Source organism: Myotis myotis, unplaced genomic scaffold, assembly GCF_014108235.1.
Source record: "Myotis myotis isolate mMyoMyo1 unplaced genomic scaffold, mMyoMyo1.p scaffold_m19_p_16, whole genome shotgun sequence".
Lineage (NCBI taxonomy): Eukaryota > Metazoa > Chordata > Mammalia > Chiroptera > Vespertilionidae > Myotis > Myotis myotis.
In genome coordinates, this window is record NW_023416320.1 from 16,839,726 (window position 1) to 16,853,000 (window position 13,275).

At 37.1% G+C, this 13,275-nt stretch overlaps 1 protein-coding gene across 3 annotated transcripts in view; it reads right to left on the bottom strand.

Annotated features, from left to right (window-relative positions):
* Nucleotides 1-2,280: 2,280 nt before the first annotated feature.
* The window catches only part of EIF3E (eukaryotic translation initiation factor 3 subunit E), a 42,848-nt gene continuing 31,853 nt past the window's right edge, over nt 2,281-13,275 (bottom strand). For all 3 annotated transcript variants that reach the window (XM_036338069.1, XM_036338067.1, XM_036338070.1), the window contains 4 exons: nt 12,323-12,432; nt 4,149-4,251; nt 3,493-3,627; nt 2,281-2,469 (listed from right to left, as the gene is read on the bottom strand). In XM_036338069.1, coding sequence (XP_036193962.1) covers nt 2,431-2,469; nt 3,493-3,627; nt 4,149-4,251; nt 12,323-12,432 — 387 coding nt within the window. In that variant the 3' untranslated portion in view covers nt 2,281-2,430. The remainder of the gene's footprint in view (nt 2,470-3,492; nt 3,628-4,148; nt 4,252-12,322; nt 12,433-13,275) is intronic.

Genomic DNA, 13,275 nt, shown 5'->3' on the forward strand with positions numbered 1-13,275 from the left:
TTTCCAAGTAGTTACTCATATGCCACTTTTGAGTACTTTCTCTCTGAACCTTGACCATTTTGTACAAATGATCCTCTAAACTGGGTGTTTTCACAACACTGGTCAGAGATGAATACAAAAGTACCATTTGGCTTACCTTGACCAGTAATCCTCTCATTAGCTTTAGCTTTGGGCGATAGTTGAGAACTACACTGCAAACCAGAGATCTGAAACCATAGCACCTGGGCCAAATCAGACCTGTATTCTCTAAACTTAACTGAATGTCGAGGATGGTCTAATCAGATGTCAAATAAAACAATATCCATATATCTTATCTCCATAGCATGCCTTGATAGCGGAAACAGAATTTTCTGTTATGGGACTGGGTTTTAATTCAACAACCAAAGAAAAAAAATCAACCAGTTATGTGTAAAGGAGACTCAATCAAGACATGTTAAATATCTTGGGTGTGCAATAAACCTTGTGTGTTAAAATATTCGAGGCATTTACAAAATTCAGCTTATGCCCTGGCCAGGTGGCTATTCTGGAGGGTCATCCCATACACCAAAAGGTTACAGGTTCAATTCCCAGCCAGGGCACATATCTACATTGCATGTTTGATCCCCAGTTGGGGCGCATACAGTGGGCAGCTGATTGATGCTTTTCTCTCACATGGATGTTTCTCTCTCTCCCTAAAATTAATAGGGACATATCCTCAGGTGAGGATTAAAAAAAAACCCAAAACTCAACTTATACTATTTAGTCTCTGTAGCTGCTTAGTGAATGACTAAGGAGCCACTTGAACTAAGAAATTAAGAAACAGCAGCTTTATGTGTCACAGCCCCCAAATACCTTTCAACAGGCACATGGTTAAACAATGTGGTACATCAATACCAAGGAATACAACTTAGTAATACAAAGGAACAACTACTGACGTGTCTGACAGCTTGGATAGATTTCAAGGGCATTATGATGAGTAGTGAAAGCTAATCTCAAAGGTGACATTATATAGTTCCATTTCTGTAATATTCTTATAACGACAAAATTATAGAGATGGATAACAAATTAGTGGTTGCCAGGGATTAGCATGTGTGGGAATGGTGGGTACATGTGCCTACAAAGAGGTAGCATGAAAGAGATCTTCACAATGATAGTTTGAGCTATGTACACACAATGTACAAATGTCAGTATCCTGGTTGATATTACTATCTGCACTAATAAAAGACAAAGATGCTAATTGACCATACCTTTGCAAAACCATGCCCACCTGCCAATCAGAGCAACTATATGCAAATTAATCCAACCAAGATGGTGGCTGGCAGCCATGGAGCTGGAGCAAGCAGGAGGCTTGGTTGCCTGGGCGATGGAAGAAGCCAAGCTTCCCACCTGCACTGAGCCGGTTGTGGCCTCTGCTCATGGCAACAAAGTTTCAATTATAGAAGCTAAATAAATCTCAGATACCTGCTTCCAGCCAGCCTCCACTGGGAGCTTCGGTGGATGGGGGTTGTGGCCAGCCTGCAAACAGCCATCAGCCCCTCACCCAGACTGGCCAGGCACCCCAGCAGGACTCCCCACCTTGAAGGGGCTATGGCCAGCCTGCAAACAGCCCTCAGCCCCTCACCCAGGATGGTCAGGCACCCCAGTGGGGACCCCCACACTGAAGGGGCTGTGGCCAGCCTGCAAACAGCCATCGGCCCCTCACGCAGGCTGGCCAGGCACTCCTATATAATAAAAGGGTAATATGCAAATTGACCCTAACAGCAGAATGACTGGGAATTGGTCACTATGACACACACTGACTACCAGGGGGCAGATGCTCAATGCAGGAGCTGCTCCTGGTGGTCAGTGCGCTCCCACAGGGGGAAGTCTGCTCAGCCACAAGCCAGGCTGATGGCTGCCAGTACAGCGGTGGTGGTGGGAGCCTTTCCCGCCTCCTCAGCAGAGCTAAGGATGTCTGACTGCAGCTTAGGCCTGTTCCCCGCTGGCAAGTGGACATCCCCTGAGGGCTCCTGGGCTGCCAGAGGGATGTCTGACTGCCAGCTTAGGCCCAATCCCCCCAGGGTGGTCATCCCCTGAGGGGTCCCAGACTGTGAGAGGGCACAGGCTGGGCTGAGGGACCCTCCCAAGTGCACAAATTTTTGTGCACCGGGCCTCTAGTAGTAACATAAATGGAAAATACTAGGGGAAACTAGGTTTAGGTTACAGGGGCTCTCTTTGTAATGTTTTTGCAACTTCCTGTGAATCTACAATTATTTCAAAATAAAACGCTGAAAAACACATATACTTGTATACACAAGGAAGTTCACAAGATAATGAAACACAGCCAATTTTATTCAAATTCTCCAAAATTTATACTCAAGATGTTGTTTCTGCAATGTATGTCACCCTTTATATAATGGACTTATTATCTTCACTTGTATAGTTTTCTTGTTTTTTTTCCTTTACAGTTCTTCAGTAGAAGCCAGAGTCTTGAGTTGCCCAGTTAGGAGCCTAAAATATAAAAAAAGAGAGGGTAAGAAAAAAAGTAATTTTTGAAAAAACTTAGAAAAAGTGATACTAGCATTTCCTTTTAGCACTATTCCTGCCAAACCATTCTCTAAGATTTTAACAACCTCTGCAACTGTTAAATGTCAGATGTTCCACTTAGAGCAAAATAAACATATCAAAATACCATCTGATATTTTTGACCAATTATGAAGTATAACAATGACAAAATATTATACTAAAAATCAATACAAATTGATCCCAAATCATACAAAAAATCCGTTATATAAAAGATATTTTTCATGCTCAGTTATTCTACACTTGATTGGAATAGGCATTGACAATAATTTCCTAATTCATCCTTCTCTTTTAAGGACTGCTAAGGACACAAACCTGTTGCTAAAACTTCAACCAAATGAGGTCCTTGAATGTTCCAATGCTGCTTCCTTAAAACTTCACATTCCCCATTTACACATAAACACAATGGCTAGAGAGTTAAAAGTGGTCTAGAATTCCAAAATTACAAAGTCATGCAAGTTGTTTTAATGTCTAATATGTAGGATCTCTATCAAAAAGGGGGATATATTTTCTGAAAAAGTTAAATCTGATAAAATCAAATTTTAAAAGATTAACACTAACAGATATAATAAAATCACATTTAACAGAAGCGTTTCTTTAGATTTAAAAAAACAAATTTCAAGCACTTAAAAGAGGGCTATACATATAACTTGTCACCTTCCACTATCAAAATTATGTGTTGAAAACCCTGAGGAAATGAGTTCATGAAGTCACACAATAAGAGTAAAAGGAAACTCTAATTTTCTTCTACTTTCCCTAACAAATGCATGTAATACATCTAAGAAAAATTCTCTTTCATTTAGTAATTTAAACAAAATGTTCATACCCCCAACAAACAGAAATGCAAAATCAGATACAACTGATATTACAATGTTCTCAAAGTAAGTCCATTTAACAATTATGTTACAGTATTGCTAAATCCCATACAAACAGAAAATGTGTGGTTCTTACCTCTGACCTACTATTCTGATTAAGTTTCTTCTCAATATTCATGGCCAACATCTGGCTTCTAAATGAAAGGCTTTTGGTCTTTTCAATCACTTGCTGATAGGGTGAGACTGCATTGTTACCCATAACCACATGACCCTAAAATAAGACAGAGGAAAATTGATCCTGTAATGTTAATGACCATTTCCCAGGTACATCATAAGCATGACATGACAACATTAAATGACTGCTGCACATTTTTATGTACTAGAGCAGCCGTGGGCAAACTACGGCCTGCGGGCCGGATCCAGCCCTTTTGAAATGAATAAAACAAACAAACAAAAAAGACCATACCCTTTTATGTAATGATGTTTACTTTGAATTTATATTAGTTCACACAAACACTCCATCCATGCTTTTGTTCTGGCCCTCCGGTCCAGTTTAAGAACCCATTGTGGCCCTCGAGTCAAAAAGTTTGCCCACCCCTGTACTAGAGAGATGACAATATTTACCCAATTAAAAAAATAGGAGGTTGCTGTTTCCTTCAAAGAACTATTATTATACATTAAAACACAACAAATCCTTAATAGACTAAAGTTTCCTAATGAATATTCAGGAAAAAGTATAAAGTAACCAGCAACTGCTATCTAGTTATGTAGGACAGTTAGCTTAATACTCACTAATTTGGAATCAATCTTGGCATCCAGTCTTGCATTTCTAATCAAATTGACAATCCACCTTTCCGCTTCTTCTGGAGTCATGTTCAGCTTATCTGCCAACATACTAATGAAAAAGTAAAAAGGACATTAACTGAGTCTAAAAACTTAGTTTTAAGTACATAGTCTTTGACCCACATATGTTAATAAAATAAGCAAAGTAGAAATAACCTCGTAACTTAAGGAAATGCAAAAGCAGTTGGCAAATATTTTGTGAAAAGTCAAAACTAACCTTCTATAGGGAAATTATATTAATGTAAGCTCCAATATGTTTATCACACACATTAAAATTATTGCTTCCATACTTTGTTTTTATCTACAATTGAAAACGGGTCCAAGAATTATTCTAGAACAGCTTTTAAATTTCGGACACACACCATATCTAATAAGCTATGCAGCTATACTAAATTAAATCCCACCACAGTAATCTTTTTTGACATATGTTGCATATTTTATGGTAAACAGATTCATAACTTAGCCTACAAATCTACAGAGTTGTATATAAAGGGATAAAAACATTTTTAATATGCATTTTAATAGAGAGATGACTATCATATGTGCCTACAACCATTTAGTGAAGAAACTTATCAACAGAGAAATGTTCCAAATCATAAATGGAAATAACTTTTTAATAGACAATAAACTCAATACTATTCTATTCAGCATTTGAAATTTATCAGCTGAAGAAAAAAGGAGGCCAGAGACAAATGCTTCCCTTTCCCTGCTATTAAAAAAAAAAAGGGGGGGGAGGGGGACTGAATATCAAATAACTTTAAATTAGAGGCAGAGATAGGCAAGCATAAATTAGTGAATTTTTCATAATTAGTATACAGTGAAAATAAGTCTACTTTGAGACTTAAAGATAAGCCATTTACAGATATAAGGGTTTACTGAAATTTTATTTCAAATTACTTCAGATTTTGCATTATATAAATCATGTCCATGTCATCCTAATTACTCTGTATTTTTTTTCAAAACATCTACCATAGTTTATAACTTTATCTTTATTTAATATCTGTTTCTTTTTCTGGATTTTAAGTTCTGAGTATGTGCTCCCTGCTATCTTATATATATATGTATATATATATATTTAGTATACCTAAGCCAGTGGTTCTCAACCTGTGGGTCGGACCCCTTTGGCAGTCAAACGACCCTTTCACAGGGGTCGCCTAAGACCATCCTGCATATCAGATATTTACATTACGATTCATAACAGTAGCAATATTACAGTTATGAAGTAGCAACAAAAATAATTTAATGGCTGGGTCACAACATGAGGAACTGTATTTAAAGGGCCAGAAGGTTGAGAACCACTGGCCTAAGCGACTGAAAGACCAGTTGCTATGATGATCACTGACCACCAGGGGGCAGACGCTCTTCCCGCCCTCCCTCCTTCCCTCTGAGATTCGTCAGTTTATTCCATGTTTCCATGCCTGTGGTTTCTGCTCATGCATTGAGCATCTGCCCCCTGGTGGTCAGTGCATGTCATAGCTACAGAATGGTCATCCGGTCGCTTAGGCTTTTATATACACAGATCACTACGCACAACATATTTAACTTTTTTATAAAGTTGAACACTACCTTTTAAAAAAGTTTTTGCATATTCTTGAAAAGGCAAAATAATAGAAATGAAGAACAAATGATTGGTTGCCAGGGGTTAAAGAAAGGTGGCAGTGGGGGGGCAGAGGAGGGAGAGTGGGTATGGCTATAAAAGAGCCAATTAAGGATCCTTGTGGTGACAAAAATGTTCTGTATCTGAATGTTTCAATATCAATATGCTGGTTGTGATGCTGTTTTGCAAGATTGACAGAAATTGTATAAAGAACACAGGGGATCTCTATTTTTTACAACTGCTTATAAATCTATAATCATCTCAAAATAAAAAGTATAATGAAAAAAGGAGGTTTTGCATCAAAATTATTTAGGAGCTATAAAAAATACAGATACTGAGATCTTCCTCCAGAGAACGTTTTCATTTCTAGGCTTTGAGCTCAGTCATCCATTATTTTTCCATCTTTTTTTTTCTTAAAATAAAATAACAACTTCCCACTTGATCTAATATGCAGTTAGGACTACAAATCACTAACTTAAAACAATAATTCCCCAAGGTTAATTGTAAAAGAATCACCTGGGAAGCTTTAAACCCAGATTCTCAAGCTCTGATCCCAGAGATTCTGATTCAGAAGGTCCAGGTTAAGCCAGAAAATCTATTCTTTTTATGTTTAAAAACCTCTGGATTGGAGAACAATACATTAACAATTTTCTTAATGTATTCTTTAAAGGTAAACATTACCTCAACTGATCATAATCTTGGAGTTTGCCCTATTTATAAAAGCTTAACTTATATTCAGCCATATTCTTAACCCATTAAAAACATAAAGAGGCCTACCCCCAGGACTGAGTCCTACTGAGTGGATGCCCTATCTTCTCTTGAATCTTACAACCTGAGATCTCATTGTTGCTCTAAGAAGAATATTTCTTTTCTCACATGATGCTACACTTTCCACTCTGCCCCTACTTTCTTAATTCATTATATACTAAAGATATTAAACCACTGATTTTTCACTCGATTACTCTAGAACAGAGATTTTTAATCTTTATCATCTCATGCACATAAACTATTTACTAAAATTCTACAGCACACCAAAAAAATATATTTTTTTTGCCAAACTAAAAAAATAGGTATAATTTTGATTCATTCACACCAGATGGCTATTGTTGTGTTGGTTGTCATTTTTTTATTTGAAAAGAAGTCAGTGCCCATGACTAAAAAGTCAAGAATTGCATGTTTTAAAAATTCTGGCAGTCCACCAGTTAAAAATTGCTGCTCTAGCAGGTTGTAACTAGATGCCTAAAAATTGCAACCTGATGCAGTGGGTCTCAATCCTGGATGTGCTTTGAAATACCCATTCTTAAACTACAATATAGTAGCCCTATTACACATCATAGCACAGCATACTTAGGAAATTTGATCCAGAAAATTTGGGGTAGCTTCAGAGACTCTGTATTTGTAAAATAAAACAAAATAAAACTCTACAGAGATTCTGTGACACAGAATGAAACAATGACTTACGATTTTCATTTTTATCCTCTAGCTCAAGTGACACACTCCTGATAAATTCATCTAAATCTGTTATGTCTAAAAATATCAACTGTTCAACAATGAAAAAATAAAATTTCACAGTGAGGTACAACACAATGAATGTCAGAGACCTAGTAAACACAGGCTCTGTCATTAAGTAAGACTTAACCAGCCTTCAGTTTCCAGCTACAATCAAGAAGGAAGTGTACCCAATCAGTGCTTTGTAGAATTCTGTTTCCAGAACTGTTTCCAAGGTTAAACAGAGATGCCTTAGCAGCCAAGAGAGAAGCTGAATAAAGGGACAGGCTAGACAGGATGAAGGAGCTCTGATCTGATCTGCTTACACACACACAGTTCACTCATAAACAATACAGGGGTTCGGGGCAACAATCCTCTGCACACAATTCTGCGTAGAACTTTTGATTCCCCCAAAAATGAGCTAACCAAACTCTTATCAATAACATAAACAGTTGATTAACACGTATTTTGTATGTTATATGCACTATGTACTGTAGAAAATGTTAATACTTTTTATTTATTGAAAAAAATCTGCATAGAAGTGGACCCATGCATTGCAAACCTGTGTTGTTCAAGGTGAACTGTACATAAATAAATAAATAAATAAATACACACACACACACACACACACACACACACACACACAAACACACACTCATAGATATTTAGCATCACATTTGAAAACAAGCCCTACACACACAAATTTAAAAACCATGGTTCTATAACTTGAAACCTGAGCCACATTTAAAGTGCTCAAATGCCACATGTGGCTATTGGCTACCATAGTGAACAATGCAAAAATAAAACATTTCCATCAATGTAGAAAGTTCTATTGGGAAGTCCTATTGTCAATGACTTAATAATTGTGTGTTGTTGAATTAGAACTTCCTATGATTTCTTATAGCTCTAAAATTATTCCTTAATATTTGAAGAAAATGCATTAATCTATCTATTCAAAATCATCTAAATCAGTAAAACATTCTACAGGTAGCCAAAAATGTTTAAATAACCCAAGTAAAAACGAAATAAGAGAGAAAAGATTTCTGGACTTTAGAAAAGAAAAACTACTGAATGAGAGAAGGTATATGCCAATAATACATCCAATAAGGGGTTAATATCCCAAATATGTAAGAAACTCAAACAACACCAAAACCCCCAAACAATTCAACTAAAAAACAGGCAGAAAACCTAAATAGACATTTCTCCAAAGAGGATATACAGATGGCCAACAGACATATGAAAAGGCAATCAACACCACTAATCATCATGGAAATAAAAATTAAAAGCACAATGAGATATCACCTCATACCTGTCAGAACAGGTATCATTAATAAATCACCAATAGGTTAAGAAACAAATGCTAGCAAGGATGTGGAGAAAAAGAAACCCTTGTGCACTATTGGTGGGAATGCAGATTGGTGAAGCCACGGTGGAAAACAGTATAGAGGGCCCTCAAAAAATTAAATAATCATAGGACCCAGTAATTTCAAATGTGGGTATTTATCCAAAGAAATCCAAAACATGAAAAGATATATGCATGCTTATGTTCACTGCAGCATTATTTATAATAGCCAGGATATGGAAGCAGCCAAAGTTTCCAACATATGAATGAATAGAAATGTGGTTATATACAACAGTATAGTACTCAGCCATAAAAAAAAAAAGAATAAAATCTCACCATTTGCAACAACATGGATGTACCTAAAGGGTCATTATGCTAAGTGAAATAATACAGAAAAAGAGAAATATTGTATGATTTCACTTATATGTGCAATAAAAAAAAAGGAACAAAAATGTAACAAACTCAGATACAAGGACTACTACAATTGGTAGTTAGTTACAAGATAGCCTGGGGGTTGTGGAATGGGTGAAAAAGGTGAAGAGGTTAAGAAGTACAATTTGGTAGTTATAAAATAGTCACAGGAATGTAAAGTACAGCATAGAAAATATAGTCAGTAATCTACACTAATAAAAACGAAAGATGCAAATTGACCATACCTTTGTGACACCTACCAGCCAATCAGGAGTGAGTATGCAAATTAACCCAACAAAAATGGCAGGTTAATTTGCATACACAGACACTGAGTGGCTGGGGGGGGCGGGGCGGCGCGCAGGAGTGGGACGCTTGCGTCGACGCCATGGCGATGACACAGGCGTTCCGCACCTGGGCCTCTGGGCAGCGTGGGAAGGAAGAAAAGCAGCTCTGGCCAGAGCGAAGGCGGTGCCGGAAGCCAGGGGAAGGAAGGCCCATTCTTGCACGAATCTTCGTGCATTGGGCCTCTAGTACTATAATAACTATGTATGGTGCCATACAGGTACTAGATTTGTCAAAGTGATAACTCCGTAAAGTATATAAACTTTTAATCACTATGTTGTACACCTAAAACTAATATAATACTGTTTGCCAACTGTAATTAAAAAATAAAGTTAAAAACAAACAAACAAAAATATCCTAGCCAAGCCAGTTTTCTGGTTAGAGTGTTGGCCTGCCAACCAAAGGGTCTCAGGTTTGATTCCCAGTCAAGGGCACATACCTCATTTGCAGGTTTGATCCCTGCCCCCATCTGGGGAGAGTGCATCAGGCAACCAGTCTGTGTTTCTCTCTCACATGTTTCTCTCTTTCTCCCCTCCTTCTCCCTTCCTCCCACTCTCTCTAAAAATCAATGGAAAAAATATCCTCCGGTGAGGATTAAAATAAAATAAATAAATACATAAATAAATCCTATATAATAAAGAGGTAATATGCAAATTAACCATCACTCCAACAAACAAGATGGCCGCCACCATGTGGACACAAGATGGCCCGCAGGGGTGGGCAGTTGGGATGGACCAGGCCTGCAGGGGAGGGCAGTTGGAGGCAATCAGGCCCGCAGGGGAGGGCAGTTAAGGGTGACCAGCCTGGCAAGTGAGAGAAGTTAGGGGTGACCGGGCCAACACGGGAGGGCAGTTAGGGGTGACCAGGCCTGCAGGGGAGGACAGTTGGGGGCAACCAGGCCTGCAGGGGAGGGCAGTTAGGGACAATCGGGCGGGCAGGGGAGCCATTACGCGTCGATCAGACTGGCAGGGGAGTGGTTAGGGGATGATCAGGCTGGCAGGCAGAAGCGGTTAGGGGCAATTAGGCAGGCAGGCGAGTGGTTGGGAGCCAGCAGTCTTGGATTGTGAGAGGGATCCTAGATTGGAGAGGGTGCAGGTTGGGCTGAGGGACACAACCCTGCCCCAACCCCCCGTGCACAAATTTCGTGCACCAGGCCTCCAGTAAAATGATAAAAAATAAAGAAATACACTAAGCCTGGACGGCATGGCTCAGTGGCTGAGCGTCAACCTATGAACCAAAAGATCAGGATTTGATTCTCAGTCAAGGCACAGGCCCATGTTGCAGGTTTGATCCCCAGTGTGGGGCGTGCAGGAGGCAGCCGATCAATGCTTCTCTCTCATCATTGATGTTTCTATCTCTCTCTTTCTCTTTGCAATCAAGAAAAATATATTTTTAGAAAAATTCTTAGGTAATGATAATGTTACATAAAAGTTTAGTGTAGCAGTCCCACTATAGTATCTTATTTGAGCTACACATCTCAAATAAGTAGATAGGACAAATACTTTTATCTATTTTACTGGTAAGGATAGTAAACTGAATCCTAAGAAGCAAAATAATGAGTACAAGGCCCCAGAGTTAATAAAAAGGACTAAAACTGGAGCAAACTTTCTTATTCATGGTACTCTCAAAGCACACACCAAAGTGACAAAGCACTGTCATGGACAAAAATATGAGCTCACTAATACCAAGGAAAGAAATGTATTCACTCAACAAATATTTATGAGCATCTACACTGTACAAAGTTAGTATACTGAGTGCTAAAGGTATCAAAAGGAAAATCTGCTTCAAAACAAACACCCAAGTGATCAAATTCTAAATATGGGGAAATTTCAACAAGGGAAATAAAAATATTAGCACCCTTCTTTCACAAGCCTGATTATAAATCTTAAAAGAAAAAAAAAAAAAAAGCAATGCTAGCATTCTGGTATCTATTGTCCAGCAGAGTCCCACATATAGACACATATAGATAAGTGACACCTATCTATTTCACAACCACAACATACTAGGAACGTGCAAGTATTCTTTAAGAGAATCAGATTTTTAAAAGCATGGATCTGCTAGCTATAGTAAAATACTAAAAAACCTTAAGTCAAAGCTTTAATTCCCATAGGAAAAGTCCCATGATCACACTATACTTCTAGCTCTGAATAACCCACTTCAATGACAACCACTAAAATTAGGCAAGCAAGTATGGATGCCTTAGCAAAAACAAAAGTCACTAAAGAAAAACTTTGGTCTACACACAATTCCTAAGAGGCAAACATTAAAGTAGTAAGTTTTAAAATATTATGGAGTATTTACTGTTTGTCTTCAACTGTGGCCAAAGGAATTGGTTATTTTTCAAATTCTAATACATAAAATTAGTTTCTAATAGGTTATGTAAGTTTCACATTTCCCCCCCAATACTTTTCTCACGCAATAGAGAACATTTCAACTAAAATTCACCATAATTTTTCCCTGTTTCAACATTTTAAGATGTCATTGGAGTTTACTATATAAGAATTCAAATATATAATCAAATAAAACAAACTCAATTAACTGAAATGATTACCAAATGTGGTCTTTCAAGAATATTTCCGATTTACTAAGGGCTAAATCCTTATTTGAACTCCTGCTGAAAACCACTCTAAAACTATATTCTCCTCTTTTCTTCCTATTATAGTAGTCTTTTTAAAAAGTAACTGATAAATAACATTGCCTTGAAGTTATCGTTTTCAAAAATCACGTTGTGCCACACACAGAAGCTAAAGATATTTTTGAGTCTGTTAACCCAGAATTCAAACAAAAGTTACAATTTTTAATCTCTATCAGACTGTTTCCTTTTTCTTCTAAAGCAAAAAAAAAATTCAATTAACTAGAATCCTATTAAGTGTACTTTACAATAAATGGAAATTTTTAGAAATTTAAAAGTATAAAATACAAATCAAATCAGGATGTTCTTACTTAATGCTGATACACTGGTGGATGCGACAAAAAGTCTCAAATATGAAGAGACGAGCATTTTCAATAAAATCCTCAAGACAAGCCACCAAGAAGAAGTCATTCACAAGCACCTATGTGTATAAAATGTAAAAGAAAAAAATTAATGGCACTTGACTCATTAACTTCGTTTGCCTTACTAATTGTTCCAATTCACTAGAATTCTCTCATCTATGATCACAAGTTCTACACAACACTTTCTAGCACACTATATTGAAGCTTCTAATATAAGTTAAACAAGTAAATGCTATAAGAAAAAGACATAAGAACTGCAATGTTTCCTTGTTCCAGTGATGATTTGAACAATATTGTGACAGATTAGCTTTGTACTGTCCATTCTCCTACATAAATGCTCTATAGATAGCATATCTTTTCCAGTTATTTCAAATAGTTATGAATGAAGCAAAGATATGCATATTTCTGTGATAGTTAATAGATTTGTAAATCTACAAAGGAAAAATATTCAAGGGATGGTATCATAATTAAAAGAGAACATTTTAATAGCAACCAAGGGCTCCTCTGTCTTAGCAAGGCCTAGATACTTAATATAAGATACACAGAAATACTTAATAATGCTATATGACAGTTAGTAATATTGATGACTATATGAACACATATTACACTAGATTCTAATTTAAATTTTGTCCAAAGTTTAAAAATCACCTCAGAAGGTTATTTACATGATAATTTTCTCTTTCTTAGAGAAAGGAATCTTAGTCCTTCAACCTATTTGGTCCATCATTGTGCTCATATTCAGGTTCAAAAATGAAATGGACATATAGTAACTTGTGGATTTGGTAAACGCATTTAATAGGTAAATTCTTAGCTTAACTTGTTAAAACTTCAAAACTAACTTAATTAAAAGAAAAACAACATACCCATAAACCTAACTCTTTCAGTTGCTCTGAGGGTACTTT